This window comes from Loxodonta africana, chromosome 15 (genome assembly GCF_030014295.1).
Source record: "Loxodonta africana isolate mLoxAfr1 chromosome 15, mLoxAfr1.hap2, whole genome shotgun sequence".
In the NCBI taxonomy this organism is placed as follows: Eukaryota; Metazoa; Chordata; class Mammalia; order Proboscidea; family Elephantidae; genus Loxodonta; species Loxodonta africana.
This window is the reverse complement of record NC_087356.1, coordinates 4473986-4495011: the sequence shown is the minus strand read 5'-3', so window position 1 is coordinate 4495011 and position 21026 is coordinate 4473986. Positions and strand designations below refer to the sequence as shown.

Here is a 21026-nt window from a genome sequence, read left to right as displayed (position 1 = left end):
TGCATCTAAGGTACTGAGTCAGAGTCAAATCGACAGCAATGGGTTTGGGTTTTCTTTTGCGGGGGGCGGGGGGGCAGAGCAGCTGGCACATGACAGACATATGCTCTGCAGAAGTGTAACAACAGAGTGAACCTAAGTTCCGTCACTGGCTTCGTTTCTATAAGACACGAATAATGAGAAGGACACCCATCCTAATGGGCTATCTGGAGGGTAAAACACAGGGATTTTACTCCAAGAATTCTAAAGCATTATGCAAAAGAATTAAAGATTACAAGGCTACTTTGATGGTGTTTCTCCTTAATGTGTCCAGATAATAAAAACTGTGGTTAAAAAGTTTTTTCATTAAAAAGTCTCCTAGTCTAAGGAAAAACTAGTTTAAGTTTTAAGAAGACACAGCCGATGCTGTTGTTAACTGCCACTGATTCAGCCTCAGCTCATGGCAACCCCATGTGTTAACAGCAGACCTGCTCCAAAGGGTCCTCTTGGCTGTAGTCTTTACAGAGGCAGCTCACCAAGCCTTTCTTCCACAAAGCCGCTGGGTGGGTTTGATACACCAACCTTTAGGTTAGCAGCATATCACTAACTGCTTGCACCACCCAGGCTCCTTGAAAACCAAAACCTGCTGCCGTCAGGTCGATTCCAACTCACACCAACCCTACAGCACAGAGTAGCACTGCCCCTCAGGGTTTCCAAGGCTATAATCTTTACGGAAGCAGATGGCCACATCTTTCTCCCTCGGAGCGGCTAGTGGGTTCAAACCGCTGACCTTTTGGTTAGCAGCTGAACTCTTAACCACTGCACTGCCAGGGCTATGCAGGCTCCTTATACAGTCTATAAATGATGGGAGTCATTTTAATATCTTTAGCTATTTTCATTCTGAATAAGATGGGGAAATTTAGCTAGAAAGCTTATTTTTCTTTAACTGATTCTGGTACAAAAAGCATGACTCACTCTTGCTTGTAAGATGTTAACTAATATTAGCATATTATTCATAGCATTCAAGTTTATTTTATAAATTCAATTGGGTTTTTAAAGACAGAATTCAAAGATACTGTCTGTCATTAGGTTATCAAAAAGGATAATAAAATTTTTTATTAGGCAACTTCCACAGTTTGTATCAACAGCAAAAGATATCTTCCTCAGTGAGATTCTATAAAAATTCCAATCTATGCACAGACCATTTGAAAGATATTTTAAACTATACACAAATGTTTAACAATGAAAATCAAGTCAGCGTACTTAAATGTAACATTTTAAAGGTTTTTTACAAATAAGTACTTTTATAACCAACTACAAATAACAAAACGACTTTGAGGTTTAGTGATCAAACTGCAGACAGTGTGAATCAAAAGGCTCTTGCCCTTCCCTCCATGTTACCAACCTTCTGCCGCCATGGGAGTCTCTCCTCTGTCTTCAGGGCCTGGGGTCACTCCAACGTCAACGGTTGTTTTGGATTTTACAGGCTCCTCTTCAGGTTTCTTCAGAGATTCTTTCTGTTTACTCTGGTCCTTTCTATCTGTCTCTAACTCCTCTTTTTCCTTCAGCTTCCGCAGTTTTGCCTTTTCCTCGTCTCTTTTTTTTCTCTCGCGCTCTTTCTTTTCTGCCTTCTTTTGGGCCACCGTCTTAATTCTGAAGGAGGAATCGTCATCTTCATTGCCACTCTCTGCATTAGCACCTGGCTGCTTATTCTTTTGATTTTTTTTCTGTCCTTTTCTAGACTGCAAAAATTCATCTGAGTCATCACCACTTTCGCCTGAAGAATTGACCCTGGAACGCTCCTTAGTTCTTTTACTGTTATCTTCATCCTCTTCCGACCCCTCCCACTTTTTATTTGATTTTTGAGCTTTCCCTTTAGCTTTTTTAGAAATTTTACTAAAATCATCATCGTCACTCCCAGAGTACACTTCCACTTTTGGTTTTGCAGTCTTTTTTGATTTTGAATCTTTATCTTCCAATTCTTCATTATCATTATCATCAAAACTTTGTTTTTTGCCCTTCTGTCCTTTCTTTTTTTTCTCTTGTTTCAAGGTAGACTCTTCTTCATTATTTTCTGTTGGCTAAAAAATTTCTATTGTTAGCAACATTAACAGAATTGTATATACGTGTGTGTGTGTGTATATATATATACACACACACAACCACACATACATATTTTAATAATCTAACCTACTAAGAATCATGTGCTTCATTAAAGCTTATGGGAAAAAAACTCAAAATAATTTCAAGATACGCTCCTTTTTATAAGAATATAAAACTCAACCAAGTACCAGAAGCTAGCCTAGGTCTCAGGTACCTGTCACCTTCACCACAAATCTCAGAATCCAGGTGACTCCGAGATAAGCACTCATCACCAGTCCACAATCACTACCTTCTTCAAATGGCACACGAAGCCTCAGGGGAAAACTGGAAGAAGAAAAAAATCTTACTATCATGTTCCCACTACTTTGAGGCTTATCCAAGTTCAAAGCATAAAAAAAAAGAAAAATATATAGAAAATTAGAAGTGCAGATGAAAGGAGCAAAACCTCTCTCCATAACTTCAAAAGTACCAATTTTATGAACCAGCAACATACCACCGGATACTTTTAGATTCCCAAATAAACCATGCTTATATCTATGAAAAGTTTTAAAAGTGTATTATTTCTTTCCTAAAAATTGCTTCCCCGCTTTGGCACCAGAATTTACAAAAACTGTTAGGTAACATAAGTTTCCGAATGTAGCTCCCCAAAACCAGCAGTAGGAAACATGGCATAAATGAGAACAATGATCTGTCTTTCACCTTTATGGGAGCAGTTTCTCTGTCGACTTTGATGCCTTGAGCCTCTAAAGACAACTCTTCCAGTTCTTTCAGGATATCATCTTCACTAGAAAAGGATTAAAATACATTTTGAGGCATTGGATAAGTTTAATAAGTCAATCCAATACTAAAACTAATGAAAACCAAACATATTTAAAATATACTTACTCAAAGTCCTGCTTTTTTTTCTCCTTTTTCTTTTTCCCCTTTGACTTTTGTGGTTCCTGCTCCTTGGCAGCACCAGCTCCTTCTATTTCTGCAGCCAAGGCATCGAGATCAATGTCATCCTTGGTGCTTCAATAAAAACAATGAAGACCTAATTGTTACTCAAGAGCAAAATAACCTACCACATTCACGTTCAGAGAAATTGTCATCATTTTAGCCTTTTTCATCCATTAGCATTCATGAAGAAAAATAATTTGCCAAGTTTTCATAATAACACAAGTTAGATTTACTTAGGAGCCTCCCTGAATCAGCTTCAGCAATGTGTCTGGGTTACACTCAAATCAGAAACAGCTATAATGAAGTTCCAGGAAAAAAAAAAAAAAAACTAGGTAATTAAGCAAATTAACTTCTATAGATACCAGTGTTTTTTGGGTATGTCCAATGGGAGTTATCTATAAAACTGAGAACTTAAAAGACAAAACTGATCTTATTAAGCTGCCATCCAAGCTACAACAATTGATCTCTATTTGCCTGGAGCAACAGAGAAAGGAGGAGAGTCAGGAACCGGAGGAGGATATGCAATGCTGCAATGCGTAGCTAATTGCCTTCATGAACAACTGTCCCCTTTGCCCTGGAGCCAGAAGAACGGGATGGTGCCTGGCTACCATTACTGAATATTTTGATCAAAAAATTCTACAGGAGAATCCTCATCAAAAGGGGGAAAATGCAAAACAAACTTTCAAATTCTCATAGAATCCAGACCTTCTGGAGCCATGGAGGCTAGATGAACCCAAGAAACTACTGCTCTGAGATAATCTTTAAAACTTAAACCAAAAATATCCCCTAAAGTCTTCTTAAAGCCAAACAATAGTTTTAGCTTAATTAGTAAAGAATGTCTTCCTTGAGCATTGTGCTCTTTTAAGGTCTACCTATATGGGATCAAATGGACAAGATCATCTCAAAAGAATAAATAGGAACCTTAGGGGGCAGTGACTTTGTGCTAATGGGGGAGGAACAACTCAGAAAAGAGGATGAAAATGGTTAAACAACTCAAAAAATGTAATTAGTGTCACTGACCTGTACATGTAGAAGTTGTTGAGTTGGTGTATGTTCTGCTGTGTATATTCTCAATGACAACAATAAAAATAAAATAAAAAACTGGTCTTGTTATTCGATTATCAGTGTTGTCACTATATACTGTCGAGTTGATTCCAACTCACAGTGACCCTATAGGACAAAGCAGAACTGTACCATAGAGTTTCCCACAGGAGCAGATCGCCAGGTTTTTCTCCCAAGAAGCCGCTGGTGGGTTCGAACCACCAACCTTTCACTTAGCAGCCAAGTGCTTACCCACTGTGTCATGAAGGCTCCTTTGATTATCAGTAACAATGCCTAAATATTTGGACCCCTGTGTGTTTTTACTTGGATGTTTTAGAGCTGAAAGGAACTTTAGAGATCATCTAGTCTAGTCCCTCATCTTACAACGGGGAAACTAACATGCTCAAAGATTGAATGTCTTGAGCAAAACATGACCGCACACTCAACTCTAAATGAATTAGGAATGATTCACTAATACCGATGAAACAACCAAAAATACATGGCCAAACCCACTTACAATCTTTTCCACCAACCTGGTTTCATTCCCAGTTCCATTTCACAATGTTCTCACCACCTATCAATACTATATAGAATAAACAAGACTTAAAAAAAAAAAAAAAGAACTGCCACCGAGTCAATTTCGACTCATAGCGACCTAACTGGACAGAGTAGAACTGTCCCATAGGGTTTCCAAGGAATGGCTCGTGGGTTTGACTAAATTCCAGTTAAAACCTCCAGAAAACCATTGGGTCGGTCAGTCTGAGATGTGTATAAAGTAGAAAAGCTGAATGAATCCAAATAAAAGACACAGTAAGAAAACAAAGACCTCGTGCAACATGGCCCCCACAGTTGGACACCTTGTATAAAGATGCTTCATTTCAGCGAAGAGAATTCCTGAAGAGGAAAACAGGAAAAAAAATTTTTAACTATATGTTAAATTAAAAGACTATATACTAAGACACTGAGGATATAGCCTCATGGAGCTTACTTAGTAAAGGCAGACGAACAAGTAAACAAGGAATTACAAAGTGCCAAGTACCATGAAGTAAAGAAATCAGAGGCTTTTATAAATACAAAAAACAGAGCTGATATACATTCCCTTTCATCCTACTGTATTTTGGGCAGTATATTTGAGGAGGGTGCTGTTATAAAATACTGATCTGCTATAGCAGTGGACTTCTTAAAGCACCAGATGAAGAATGAAAAGGTTGGGGAAGGCTTTGTAGCAGAGGAGAAGCCTGGAGCCAAGTATTAAAGATGGAACACGAGTTAGCCAGGCAAAGGGGATCAGGAACAATGAACACAAAAACCTAAAGGCAAAGAAGTGTACTTTGCCTCAGCACAAGGGGCTCATAAAAGGGTACCTGAACCACCTGACTTTTTTTAAGTTACGAGATGTAGGGAGCCACAAACTGGGGGTCAGAGCTAGGCAGTGAATTTTTCCAGGTAACTATGGGCCACATTTGAATTGTCATTCTTTTTTTTACAGATGAAGAAAATGTGGCACAGAGAATTTGCCCAGGATCACACACAGCAGCGATGAGATCTGAATCCAGGAAGTCTGATCCCATAGCTAGCTTTCTAACTGCTGACATAAACAAATTTGCATTTTTGAAAGCTATCTCTGGTTTGAGTGGCAGTGCAGACGCCAGACTAGTTAAAAAGCAGCAAGACCAGTTAGGGAGCTTTTGAATAAGGGTGATGAGAAATGATGACAACCTGTCTGAGTCATCAGTTGGCAAGCAAGATGAAGATATGAGTCAATTAGATAAATACTAAAGGGATAGAATCAGCACCGCCTAAGTGGCTGGGTTCATGTAGAAAGAAGAGGGAATAATCAAGAAGATTCTCAGGTCTCATCAAGTGGCAGGAACCTAAGTCTGGCCAGGCGTCTCTCACAGCATTTCACACATTTCACCCTGCAGCAGCTTCTGAGAACGGGGTGAGAAGGGAAGGTGTCACTGATTAAAGCTGGGCACACACCTCATCTCCCCAAACCTGCCAGCCCTCACCTAAGCTATTCTGGCCTTATCAAAATAGCTTAAAGGGTCTCCTAACGGTTGGCTATGCCTCCAGAGTTTTCATCAACAAACAGCTCTAGAATGACAGCATACAGGACTACATTTGTATGCTGTTGAGTCTGCAAAGCTTCTTCTGGCTAGTAATAAAAGATTGACAGTTTTTGAGAGTGCATTATGTATTAGGCATTGTGGTTACCAAGCACTAGACACAGCATACATTATGTAATTTAATCCAATTAATGCTATGAAGTTAAGCTTAACGATAACAATTTACAAAAGGACATATACCTAGGAAGTAGCATATCAGGAACTTAAACCCAAATATAACAACATATTGTACTACCTCTCTAGAAATTGAGAATTAAACTATTTTCTGAATTATGTGTTCAAAAAATTCAAATACAGCTACAAAATCTATCAGATACAACCTGACTGACCAGTCTTCATTCCAATGACTTCTAAAGTATTCCCCCTCAATGTATACTGCAATTCCTGCCATCAGACATAGGAAGACTTCCTACAAAAGGCAACCGTGTTATTACAGAGACAGGACAGGAAAAGTCACATCATATAACATCAGCGATTTAACTGGAAACTTTAAACCATACTCCACCTACATTTTCAGCACTACTCCTGTACCCATAGGTCGCTGTGAGTCGGAATCGATTTGACGTCACACGACAACAACCTGTACCTATCCACTACAAAGTACAGCTTTAAGATGTCAGTAAACTACGTAGTCACATCTAAAGTTCAGGCATGCTGATTATCATGAACGCTTTAACACCTTTGCGGAATCTACGTAATTGTTGCTCTGTATGCCTTTCTACATATCACTTTTTCCTGCATCAAAACTATAATATTCCCATTATATTTCCTGTTTTAGCCGCCAGTCCTTTATTCTAAACTTACTACAGGCTTACGGAAACAAAAGACAATTTTCAGTTGTATTAAACTTAAGAGTTTTCACAGGCCCCATCCCTCCATCATAGATAGAAAAAAAGTTATAACTTAGCCTTAAAAAATAAAGCCATTGAAAATATTAATTGCTAAATTCTTCAGAAACTCTACTCAACCAAACATGACAACGGTAGTTTTTAAAGAAATTTACAACACCCATTTAGCCTACGAAATGTGACACTGCCTCCCATTTTATCAGAATTCTTTTAGCTATTCTAACTCCTTCGGTTTTTGATATGCATCCTAATGTTTATACCTACAAAAAAAAGTCTCACTTCAATTTCAACAAAGCTGTGTTAAATCTAGAAGCCCTGTAGAGCAGTGGTTAAGTGTTTGGCTGCTAACCAAAAGGTCGGCAGCTGGAACCCAGAGCACTCCACAGGAGAAAGCTGTGGTAGTCTGCTGCCATAAAGATTTACAGCCTTGGGAACCCACTGGGCAGTTCTACTCCGTCCTGTAGGGTCGCTCTGAGCCAGAATGGACTAGATAGCAACAGGTAAAGTAATTTGGTCTTCGTACTTGGTTCCTGAGAGATAACCTCTAAAACCTTGGAAATTCCCCTGTAATCAAAGCGCCTTTGATGAGGCCTCCAGACGACACCTGAAGGTTTAGGCCAATCGGGTGACTCAGGTGGGGTCTGGCAAGGCCAGAAAGACCAAGTGGCCTGATATCAGCTGATCTGAAGGGGTGAGCCATAATTCAATCATGCCTACGTGATGAGGCCCTAGTTAAAGCTCTGGACACAGAAGCTCCACAGGCTTCCTGATTGGTGAAAACCATCAATGCACACGAGAGGCTAGTGTATCCCTTTTGGGGACAAAGAAGCTGCACACTGGGAACCCTCCAAGATCACGCCTGTATATCAACTGACGTAAACTGACATCTTTACTACGTTGAGTCGCCCCATCCATGAACATGGTATGCCTTTCCACTTACTTAGACCTTCGATTTCTTTCATCAGCATTTTGTAATTTGGACAGAACAAGCGAAGTTTAATTTCTTAAGTGACTGGAAATATTATGCTATTTTTTATTTCAGTTCCCACTTGTTCATTATGAGTATACAGAAATGTAATTAATCTTTTACGCTGATTTTGTATACTGAAACCTTGCTAAACACACCAATCAGCTCTAAGAGTTTCGTAATGGATTCTTAGGGATTTTCTATGGAGACCTTGATGTCACTCGCATAAAGGGACAGTACATTTGTCCCTCTCGCCTTGCATGTCTTTTTCTTCCTTTTCTTGCCTGACTGCACTAGCAAGAACTTCAAGTATTATGTTGAATAGCAATGGGGACGGGAAATCCTTGCCTTGTTCCAATCTTGGGGAGGCATTCAGTCTTTCATTTCTAAATATAGTGTTAATTGTAGATTCTTTTTGTATGTGTTCCTTGTCAAGTTAAAGGTGTTTCCCTTTATTCCTAGTTTTCTGAGTTTTTCTCTCGAATGTGTGATGAATTCTGTCTAAAGCTTTCTGCATCAATTGGTATGGTCATATAATTTTTCTTCATCAGCCTATTAACACGATGGATTACATAGACAGTCTTGCATCCCTTAATCATCCCTACTTGGCTATGGTATGTGTATATACATACACATATATACATATTATTTAACGTATTGCCAATATGTATTGTCACTGAATTGTAAATTTGCTAACATTTTGTTAGCAATTTTTGCATCTATACTCATGAGGATATCCATCTGCGGTTTGCTGGTATTGTCTTGTCTGGTTTTGGCATTAGGGAGATATTAACTTCATATAATGAGTTGAGAAGCTCTCCCTCTTTTATCTTTAGGAAGAGATAATATAGAATTGGTGTTAATCCTTCTTTAAATGTTTGGTAGAAATCTCCAATAAAACTATTAGGGCCCGGAGATTTACTTTTCAGGTTTTAAATTATCATTCAATATTCTTAATAGGTATGAGGGTATTTAAATTGTCCATTTTATCTGGGTTCCTGTTATCCTATTACACATATCATGGCTGGCTTACAACAATAATTAAGAAGGTATGTTAAAAGAAAATACACAGTCTTAAGATACAAGGCAAGTATCAAAACCAGACTCAGATGACACAGATTTCGTGGCATAAAACATACCTAATTTTTTTTTTAAATACAAATCACAGAAAGTATGTTCTCAGATCACAAGAGAATTTAACTAGAAATCACAGCATAAAGATAACTGGAAAATCCACAAAGTTTTGGAGATGAAACACACCTCTAACACATGAGTCAGAGAAGTCATTAAAAATATTTTAAATACTTTGAACTAAATGGAAAGCAAAATACAACTTATCAAAATCTGTGAGATGAAAGAATGCAATGCTTAGGGAGAAAGTTACAGTTTAAATGTATATGATAAAGAAAGGACTAAAATTAATAACCTAAGCTTCCATCTTACGAATCTAGACAAAGAAAAGCAATTTGAACCTAAAGTGAGTAGAAGAAATAATAAAAATTAAAAATCAATAAAGTTAAAAACAGGAAAAAAAACAACAAAACTAAAAGCCAGTTCTTAGACAATATCAATAAAATTGATAAAGCTCTACCAAGTTAAAAAAGAGAAGACAGAAATCATAATAACAGAAATGAAAAAGGTCATCATTAGTGATCCCACTGACATTAAAAGGATACTAAATAAATACTATGAACAACTCTGTCCACAAATTTGATAAGCTTAGCTGTTAAACCAAAGGTTGGCAGTTCAAATCCACCAGACGTTATTTGGAAACTATGGGACAGTTCTACTCTGTCCTTTCGGGTCACTATGAGTCAGAACTGACTCAATAGCAACTGGTTTTGTTAGATGAAATGAACCAATTTCTTGAAAGACAGGAACCACCACAACCTACACAAGGAGAAACAGATAACCTGAATAAGCCTACACATATTTAAATAAATTCAACCTATTATTAATGATCTTCCAAAAAAGAAAGCACCAGGCCCAGATCATTTCACTAGTGAATTTTACCAAATATTTAAGGAAGAAATCATATGAATTCTCCACAATCCACACCAGAAAACAGAAGTAGTAGTCCTAACTCATTCTATGAGGCTAGTCAGCATTACCCTAAACCAAAACAAAAACCTACATGAAAAACATCACAAGAAACACCATGAAGAAAAAAATTTTTTCTCATGAACACAGATGTGTAAATCCTCAACAAAATATTAGCAAATCAAATTCAACAACTTATAAAACGAGTTACACAGTACAACGAAGTGGGATTTATTCCAGGTGTGCAAAGTTTGAATATAGAGAATACCATGAACAACTGTATGCAAATTAAGTAGCTTAGATAACACGGAGAAATTCTAATAAAGGCAAACCACTGAAACTGACTCAAGAAGAAACATAAATCTGAATAGGCACATAACAAGTAAAGAAAATGAGTAATAACAACATAAAAAATCTCCCTGATGGCTCAGAGACAACAGTCAATATCAAATGATACAAAGAGGCAGACCATGATGACTTCAGCAAGCACCCAAAACAAAGAATCAAGAAACCTTCTGGAGGAAGAGAATTTTTGGAAATACCAGAGGTAGAATTCAAAAGATTAATATACAAAGCTCTTCAAGAGATCAGGAAGGAGATCAGGCAAAACACAGAACAAGCCAAGGAACACACAGATAAAGTAACAGAGGAACTGAGGAAGGTTATACAAGACCATAATGACAAATTTAACAGGCTGCAAGAATCCAGAGAGCCATCAAACAGAAACCCAAAAGATTAATAAAATTTCAGTTAGACAACACAACAGAAAATCATAAGAACAGAACTGAGGCAATGGAAGCCAGAATTAGTGAGATTGAAGATAAAGCAGTTGACACCAACTTATTCAAGGAAAAATCAGATAAAAGAATTAAAAAAAAATGAAGAAACCCTAGGAATTATGTCAGACTCTATCAAGAGGAATAACCTACAAGTGATAGGCGTACCAGAACGGGGGGGATAAAAGAAAATACAGAGAGAATTTTTAAAGATTTGTTGGCAGAAAATGTCCCTGATATGGTGAAAGATGAGAAGATATCTATCCAAGAAGCTCATCGAACCCCACACAAGGTAGATCCCAAAAGAAAGTCACCAAGACATATTATAATCAAACTTGCCAACACCAAAGATAAAGAGAAAATTTTAAGAGCAGCGAGGGATAAACGAAAAGTCACCTACAAAGGAGAGTCAATAAGACTACGCTCAGACTACTCAGCAGGAATCATGCACGCAAGAAGGCAATGGGATAACATGTATACAGTCCTGAAGGAAAAAAACTGCCAGCCAGGAATTACATACCCAGCAAAACTGTCTGTCAAATATGATGGTGAAATCAGGGCATTTCTAGATAAACAGAAGTTTAGGGAATTTGTAAAAACCAAACCAAAAGTATAAGAAATACTAAAGAGAGTCTTCTGGTTAGAAAATCAATAACATCAGGTAACAACCCAAGACTAGAACACAGGACAGAATAACCAGATATCAACCCAGATAGGGAAGTCACAAAAATAAATCAAAGCTAAAATTCTAAAAACAGGGAAACAGAGGCATCAATATGTAATAGATGACAACACTAAAACAGAAAAAAGGGACTAAATAATATAGTTACAGATCTTTCATATAGAGAGGAAGTCAAAGTGATATAAAGAAATAAAAGATTAGTTTAAACTTAGAAAAAAAGGGGTAAATATTAAGGTAACCACAAAGGAAACTAGCAACTCTACACATCAAAATGAAAAACAAAGACTCAGCAAATACAAAATAAACAACGATGAAAAAGACGAAAAGAAAATAAAGAAAAACAACTCAGCACAGAAAATTAGTGGAACAAAGAAACTGTCGACAACAACAAAAAAGACCTCAAAATGACAGCACTAAACTCATATCTAGCAATAATTACGCTGAATGTAAATGCACCAATAAAGAGACAGAGATGGCAGAATGGATAAAAAAACACAATCCGTCTATATGCTACCTACAAGAGACACACCTCAGACTTAAAGACACACACTAAAACTCAAAGGATGGAAAAAATATATCAAGCAAACAACAATCAACGAAGAGCAAGAGTGGCAATATTAATTTCTGACACAAGAGACTTTAAAGTAAAATCCACCACAGAGGATAAGGGTCAATAAGCCAGGAGGCCGTAACCATAATAAATAATAGTGATTAGCAGGGGTGGGAAGGAGGGGGAAAGGGAAGATGCAGTGAAATGAATTAGTTAATATGGCCCTTCTAGCCACTGAAGTCGCCCCAGAGGCACCCTGGTTAAGAACTGTGGTTAACAGTTCTACGCTGTCCTACAGGGTCACTATACATCAGAATCAGCTCGATGGCAACAGGGTTTTTTTGTTTTTAGCCATAGTCTTTGTAATTCCTGCCAAATGACTAGGTGGGATTATGCAAATGAGGTGCTTGTGGCTCACCAAGGGGGTTGGATAGCTTGCTAATAATGCATATAAGATGCATGGCACCCCTGTGGGGGTAGAACCATGCAAATAAGTTGTATGGAACACTAAAGAGGGGATTGGTCAGTTTTGCCATTCTAAAAAAAAAAAAAAATTGACGTCGAGTCCATTCCAACTCATGGCAACCCTATAGGACAGAGAAGAACTGCCCCATAGAATTTCCAAGGGGCAGCTGATGCATTCATACTGCCAAACTTTTGGTTACAAGCCAGGTTCTTAATCACTGCGCTATCAGGGCTCCAGTTTGCCATCCTACTAGGCTTAAAATGAGCCATCCTAGAGGCTGAAAGGTGGACCTGACTACCACCAAGAAGAGACAGAAGCAGAGCACATTCTTTGGATACAGGATCCCCACAATGAGAACATCCTAGACACAAGAGACAGAGACAGAGGGAGCTGTTAACACTGGAGACAGCGAGTAGCTGCGGCAGAGAAATGGCGGGAGCAGAGGCAGCTGAACCAGAAGACCAGCAAGATGGGGCACAGTGGGCTTCCTGCCCCACAGAGTGAGAAAACTGAGCACCTTCAAGCAGGATGTTTACTGGCAGAGTGGGGTGCCTCCAGGCACTTCATGGAGCTAGGCTCGCCCATCCAGGGGGCCAGAGAGCTAAGCCTCAGTCAGGAGGCTTGTTGGTGGAGCGGGGTGCCTCTGGGCACGTGGCGATGGAGCTAGACTTGCCACCCCACAGAGCTAGAGAGCTGAGTGCCTTCAAGCCAAGGCTTCCCGGCAGACTATGGTGCCCCCAGGCACTAATTGGCAGAGCTGAAGAGTTTTATAATACTTGCCCAAGCAGGGCAATGGCCAGGCCGAGGGGCCTAGGGCCAGAGAGAGGCCTGCCTGTGGGCACAGCTGAGAAGAGGATGTCCTGACCAAAGAACTATATCCTGAGTCCTTCCTTCTCCTGAATTGTAACCCATTACTTCCCTAATAAACCCCATAACTGTGAGTTCTGTATGGCTATTACAATGGATTATTGAACCCAGCAGAGAATGAGAGAGCTCCGTGGTAGGGATAGCTGGCGCCAGAGCTGTAAAAAGGTTGGAGAGAGGAAGTATGTCTGACCTCCACCTCCTAAGAATCAGCCTTGGGCTCCTGATATTGATTCTCCTTTCCACTTGTGAAGTTAGAGGAGGTCAGGTGCCCACCATGTCATTTTCACAGCGGAGCTATTGCTTACTGAGTACTAAGTTTCATTTACAGTGATGGACAAATTGCATTGATTAAGGGTAGAGCTGCACAGCTGATTAATGTAATTGCTGTCAATAAGTCGTACACCTATAAAAAGTTGATTTGGCAAAAGATGCGTGATAAGACATATTTACAATAATGACAAAAGAGTGGCTCCTGAGGCTATTAATGTACAACCAAACATTTCATGGGATTTGGTGCCTAGGTTTGGAGGTTTAGGATCATGGCTTCAAGGGACATCCCAGTTAACTGGCCTAATACCATGTTTAGTGCCTAATATCGTGTTTAGTGCTTCTATTCTACCTCCTAGTTCACTGCATAGGGCCTGGGGTCTTAACACTTTGTAAGCAACCATCCAAGGCACAACAATTGGTCTCTATTCACCTGGAGCAACAGAGGAGAGTCAGGAATGGGAGGAAGAAATGAAATTGTGGCTAAATGCCTCCATGAACAACTGTGCCTCCTTTGCCATGGGACCAGAAGTGGATGGTGCCCAGCTACCATTACTGAACATTTTGATCAAAGATTCTATAGAAAAATGCTCATAAACAAGGGGAAAATGTAGAACAGAATTCCATATTCTTATGGAATCCAGACTTTCTGGAGCTATGGTGGCGGGTATACCTCAGAAACTACTGCACTGCGATAATCTTTAAGCCAAAAATATCCTCTCAAGTCTTCTGAAAACCAAACAATAGTCGAGCTTAACTAGTAAAGAATGTCTGTCTTGAGCACTGTCTCTTTTAAGATCTGTATGGGATCAAAATTACAATCGCGACTCGAAAGATTAGATGGGAAACTTGGGGGGCAGTGAGTTTATGTTAACTGGGGGGACAATTTAGAAAAGGAGGGTGAGAATGCTTGCACAACTTGAAGAATATAATCAATATCACTGAATTGTGCATATAGAAATTGTTTAACTGGTGTATGTTCTGCTGTGTATATTCTCAACAATAAAAAATTATTCGAAAAAATTTCAATGTAAAGAAAAGCAAAAAACCACAATCAGATACCACTTCACATCCACTAGGATGGCTATAATCAAAAAGTCAGATAATAACAAATACTGATGAGAACGTGGAGAAATCTGGACCCTCATATATTGCTGGTGTGACTGTAAAATAGAGTAGGTGCTCTGGATAACAGTTTGGCAGGTCCTGAAAAAGGTAACATATGATCAGGCGATTTCACTTCTAGGTGTACACCCAAGATAAGTGAAAACATATGTCCACACAAAAACCTGTATAGGGATGCCTACAGCAGGATTATTCATAACAGCAAAAAAATGAAAACAATTTCAATGCCATCAATTGATAAATGCATGAATAAAATGTGGTACATTTATACAAAGGAATGAAGTACCGATACATGCTACAACATAGATGAACTTGAAAACATGCTAAGTGAAAGATGCCATACACAAAAGGTCACATATTGTATGATTCCATTATATGAAATGCCTAAAACAGGAAAATTCTTAGACACAGAAAGTTATCAGGGGCTGCAGGAAGGGGTGAATGGGGAATGACTGCTAACAGGTACAGGGTTTCTTTTAAAGGCAGTAAAAATATTTTGGATTAGTAGGGATGGTTGGACAAGTTTGTGAATATGCAAAAAACCACTGAATTCCACACTTTAAAAAAGATGAATCTTATGACATGTAAATAATATCTCAATAAAAAAAGGAAATAAAGGTAACAGTTTCACTCCCCCCGCACCAAAAAAACTAAACACACACTTACCAAACAAAACCAAAAAACCAAACCCGTTGCCGTCGAATTGATTCTGACTCATAGCAACCCTGCAGAACAGACTAGAGCAGTCCCATAGGGTTTCCAAGGAGTGGCTGGTGGATTCAAACTGCTGACCTTTTGATTAGCAGCTGAACGCTTAACCACCGCACCACCAGGACTCCACACTTACCATTAAAAAAAAAAAAAAAAAACCAAACCCACTGCCATCAAGTGAATTCCGACTCATCGTGACCCTATACCATATGACCCAGCAAATGCACTAAGGCACTCTTGGGCATCTGTCCAGAAAAATGAAAACTTACGTCAACACAAAGACCTGTACATGAATGTTCACTGCAGCTCTATTCATAATGGCCCAAAACTTGAAACAACCCGAATATCCTTTGATGGTTGAATGGTTAAACAAACTGTGGTAGATCCATAACATGGAATACTATTTAGTAATAAAAACAGAACAACTTACTGATTCTCACAACAATCTGGATGGATCACAAAGGAATTGTTCTGAGTATTAAAAAAACAATTTCAAAAGATTACAGAGTGTGTGATTCCATTTGTATACATTCTTGAAATAACAATTATAAACATGGAGAACAGACAGTGGCTGCCAAGGGTCAGGGATTGGTGTCTTAACCACAGAGAGGCGAATACCCTGAAGACCACTGATCCTAGTAAGTCATGCTATCTGGGTGTAAAGGGATTCCTCTGAAAAAATGGACCTGGAGCTCCATATACCTTGTGTGAGAGGGGAAGGAATGATACACTAAGTCACCAAGGAGACAGACAATGAGACAAGCAGTCATTCAATTAAGGCCAAGGTAGAAAGAGATAAACGGCTGGAGAAATGCCGAAGTCTAGTTTAGGGATCCCTGAGCCAGTCGTTCTCAAAGGGTATTCTGAACTCCTGGGAGACCCCAAGACCCTTTCAGTGAGTCAAAACTATTTTCAAAGAATATTAAGAAGTTATTAGCCTTTTCCATTCTCATTTCGTCCCAATGGTACAGTGGAGTTTTCCGTAGGCCACTTGACGTGGCATCACTACAGACTGTATGCAGAAGCAGATATGGGAACCTAGCTGTTTTCTATCAAGTCAGACAGGAAAGAGGTTTTCAAAAAATGTTTAAACAATACCACTGCTCTCATTAAGCATTTTTTGAAAATATGGTCATTTTTCAAGTCCCTGGGTGGTACGAACAGTTAAGTGCTTGATTACGGTACTAGCCCAGATTGACGGTTCAAACCCACCCAGAGGCGCCTTGGAAGAGAGGCCTGGTGATCTGCTTCTGAAAGGCCAGAGCCTTGAAAACCCTACGGAGCACAGCTGTACTCTGCACACATAGGGTTGCCATGAGTCGGAATCAACTCAATGCAATTAACGATAGCAACAACATGTATTTATCATTTTTATTTCAAAATTAATTAACATTTAAGAACTTTTCCACTTTAATATGGTAAAAATTGATATAACCCACATAAACAAAAGCTTTTTGGGTCCCTCAGTAATTTAAGAGTGCAAAGGGGTGCTAGGACCAAAAAGTTTGAGAAATACCGCTTTAACCTAACCATTGACACTCAAGAGTTTCTCAAACAATGTTCTGACCACTTAACAGACTAACTGCAAGATTGGAACAAACTTAAAAGGGTAAACAAAACACAACTAACAGGCAAGGAGCACTGAAAGTAGCTGCTTCTATCACCTCCCCACAGAGATCCCAACACTGAAGACTGGAGAGGCCACTAAACGCTATCAGCAAAAGTTCATCATCTGTTTCGTTACCCATCTATGGAGAACTAGGACTTCTTCCCCTCCTTCCACATACCAACCTCCTAACGTGATAGGAACAAGGTAGCCCAAGAGAACTCTCAGGCGATGCATCTTTTTATTATTATTATTATTATTAATTCAAATACATCCAAGTGAGAAATAAATACCTTTATTGGTCTAGACTATTTGCCACCTACTGGAAAGCCGGGTAGTGTTGTGGTTAAGTGCTACGGCTGCTAACCAAAAGGTGAGCAGTTCGAATCCACAGGTGCTCCTTGAAAACTCTATGGGGCAGTTCTACTCTGTCCTATAGGGTCACTATGAGTTGGAATCAACTTGATGGCAATGGGTTTGGTTTTGTTTTTTTTTTTTAATTTGTCACCTGACGCTCTGGCGGTGTAGTGGTTAAGAACTACAGCTGCTAACCAAAAGGTCGGCAGTTCGAATCCACCAGCTGCTCCTTGGAAACTCTATGGGGCAATTCTACTCTGTCCTATAGGGTTGCTATGAGTCGGAATGGACTCAAGGGCAACGGGTTTGGTTTCAATATTGTTTGTCACTTGGTCTGCTCCCTGTCTAAGAAACTTCAGTTGCTGTGTGCAGTCAGGTCAATTCCAACTCGTAATGAGACTATAGGACAGAGGAGAACTGCCCCATAGGGTTTCCTAGGCTCTACGTTATATGATCTTTATGGGAGCAGATCCCCAGGTCCTTTCTCCCACAGAACCGCTGGTGGGATCAAACAGCTGACCTTTCTGTTAGTAGCTGAGCGCTTAATCGCTGTGCCACCAGGGCTCCTGGAAGCTTCAGAGTGCCTGCTATACTCACAGCTCCTTCTGCACAGGCTCCTTAAGCAGATCGCCATGTTTTCTACCACAAGGACCCTGCTAACCTGATCACACCTGACTGACCAGAATGAATGTCTGCCACTGAGGCAGTTCTTTAAACATGAGGCAACCGTCTAAGTGAGCACCACAACTCCTAGGAAAGGAGGGAGTTGGTCAGTGATGATAGGAACATTGCTGCTGTGTTAGGGGCCGTCAAGTCGGTCCCTGGCTCATGGCACCCCATGCACAACAGGGTCGGAGCGTTGTGATCCGTATGGTTTTCATGACTGATTTCTCAGAAGTAGGAGATCGCCAGGCCTTTCTTCCCAGTTTGCCTTAGGCTAGAAGCTCTGCTGAAACCTGTTCAGCATCACGGCAATGAAAGCCTCCACTGACAGACGAGTGGTAGCTGCACTTGAGGTGCACTGGCTGGGAATCAAACCCAGGTCTCCCATACACCTCTAGTTAAAAGCAGAGGAAAAATAATGGAGTCACTATACTGGCTCACCACTGCTGTAGGGAGCCACAGCAACAAATAACCTGATAACTGAAGGCACCCCAGAACTCTGCTGAATCCTGAAAGCCTAGCTCCTGACTGGCATCCACACCTCCATGAGATCTGACAGTGGACAGGTGAAATGATTCTTTTCCTTCCCTCTATATCCTAAGAGCAGCAGGGAAGGTACCTTCAAGGGCTGTATTAATCCCATTACCTAAGGTAACATGCTCGCATTCCTTATAACCTGAAAAATTTAACTACCACACTTAGTTGAGGCACCAATTTAAAACTGACCCTTAAAGAAACAAGAACAGAAAAAAGTATAGACTAATAGAAAAAAGGTAGACAATCCAGATGCCTTCTCTGCACACATCAGGAGGAGTGCATCATAGCACAAGAGCCCCTGAGATAAGGCCCCATTATGTAAATGAGACTGGAAAGGTCACACGAAGGAAGTGAAAATACTGCCTTATATCTTGTTTGATCTGTAGATCCATAAACCTATTCCTCATCTCAATAAAAGTTGCCCAGTCGACTGAAAGAAGGCAGGCAACTTGTTGAACACCATAAACAAAATCTCATTCTCAGAATTACACAAGCTTGAGCAGAATTCTGGAACTTGTTTTTTTAAACAAATGTCAGTCACTGATATAACAACACATATGCTATACCAATAAAATCAGATATTCAGATTAAATAAATCTGATTTTAAATGAATACTGAATGGCTAAGAATTTAAATGTAAGAGTTAACTAAGCATAAAGCATAAGGATACAAAAATTAAGAACTGTTGAGTATTTTGTGTTCTTTCCAAGAAGTGAAAAGTGGGTCAAGGCCTTATCTTGATAAGGAATAAGCAGCTGCTCTTTTCCCTCCCAGTTCTCTCTGGCTGGAAACATGGTTGGCTTTGGACAGTTTGGGAGGAGGCAAGAGGGGAAGGGGGCAGAGAGGAGGTGGGATGATGGTAAAATCTTTAAAGGGAGGATCTTCATATAAGATAGTAAAACAAGATAGAGTATCTCATTATATGCAAATAGGAGTATTAATCTTAAAATAGGACTTTCCCCTTCCAGACTTTCTTCCTATGTTTTTGTTCATTTTACAAATATTCAAAATAGCCTTGAAAACCAGTACTATTTAAACATAAGCCAAGTTGCCGCCAAGTCAATTCTGACTCAAGCCAATGACAAACTAACTGGAAAAACAGTGGAATTTCTCAGCTCCACTGCCCTCCCCCCGACACCCCAAATATCTTCCATGGAATGCCACTGTAAAAAAGCCAAGCAATTCTTGTCAAACCTCTGCAAAACCCTAGGATTTCTCAGACACAATCTGAAAGCCACTCCAGCAAAGGAGTCCATGAAGCATTTAAAAAAAAAAAAAATTACAAAGTTTATATTAGCATATGATGAAATAAGCGTGCACGTTTTTCAGTTACATTGCCACCACTTTCCCTTCAACATGAGCCAAAGAAACAGAGACTACAGATAAGAGTTCTTTTTGGGGGGTTGGGGGTGGGGGGAGGAGGCAAAACCACTCCTTCTCTACTGCCAAACCAATCCTTTAATACGGCCTCTTGTGTCTGCAAGGAAAACGTTACACCATCCAAGAGAGACTTTATGAATCAATCAGAGACACTCACCTTTCTCTAAAAACACAGAGACAGTAATCAATATCCCCCCAGAATGGCTTTTTCCACTCTGAAGGATCCGGAAAATAAAAAACTGGTAGAAGAATGAGTGAATGAGTAAGTAAATAAATGTGTGTGCATTCTAGTCCAAACAAGCCAACTGTAAAAACAAAAGTGCTTTTTATAAAAATCAGGGAAATTTGAGTACTGTCTGGATATCTGATGATATTTAAGAAATCATTGTTGATATCCTTTAGGCTTAACTATGACATCGTGTTTGTTTAACGTTCTGTTTCTGCAGTTTTCTTTTTTTTTTTTAAGAAGTGTTCATCTTTCAGACATACACCTGAAAGATTTACAGAAGAAAAAATTCTGAGATTTGCTTACGATTTCCAGCAGGCGGTTGAAAGAAAATTGGCCATGTGCTAACAATGGTGGAAACTGGTAATAGGTACGTGAGGCTTTACTATACTCATCTATTTTTTGCGTAAATTTGAAAATTTCTTCCAGTGGTGGGGGGGGAGCCTGTGCATCAAAAAATTCTGTCAAAAATTACAGAAACTTGTGTTCCACTAAATCAGCCAGAACACTGCCTGTTTTCTTCTTACTCCTCAGATTTGATTAACAAAAAGTTCTAGTATCCAAACTAACTTCCTCCAACAGACCCGTAACTGAAGTATCAGACTCACCTTGGTGTCTTTAATGCCACTCATCAGCTATATGACTGCCTGGTGAGGCACTAACCTAGGATTCCAATTTATAATCAGTAGTCTTATTTCCACTTCAATACCAAATATCCGTTTTGCTAGGATGAACTAGCACAAGTTTTTTTTATTTTTAAAGCTTGTTTT

General features: G+C 39.4%; 1 protein-coding gene across 2 annotated transcripts in view; it reads right to left on the bottom strand.

Moving 5' to 3' along the window:
* Positions 1-21026, bottom strand: part of EIF5B (eukaryotic translation initiation factor 5B) — a 69897-nt gene that overhangs the window by 47782 nt on the left and 1089 nt on the right. For both annotated transcript variants that reach the window (XM_010593546.3, XM_023552555.2), the window contains exons 2-4: positions 2965-3090; positions 2779-2863; positions 1382-2057 (exon numbers count right to left, since the gene is read on the bottom strand). In XM_010593546.3, coding sequence (XP_010591848.1) covers positions 1382-2057; positions 2779-2863; positions 2965-3090 — 887 coding nt within the window. The remainder of the gene's footprint in view (positions 1-1381; positions 2058-2778; positions 2864-2964; positions 3091-21026) is intronic.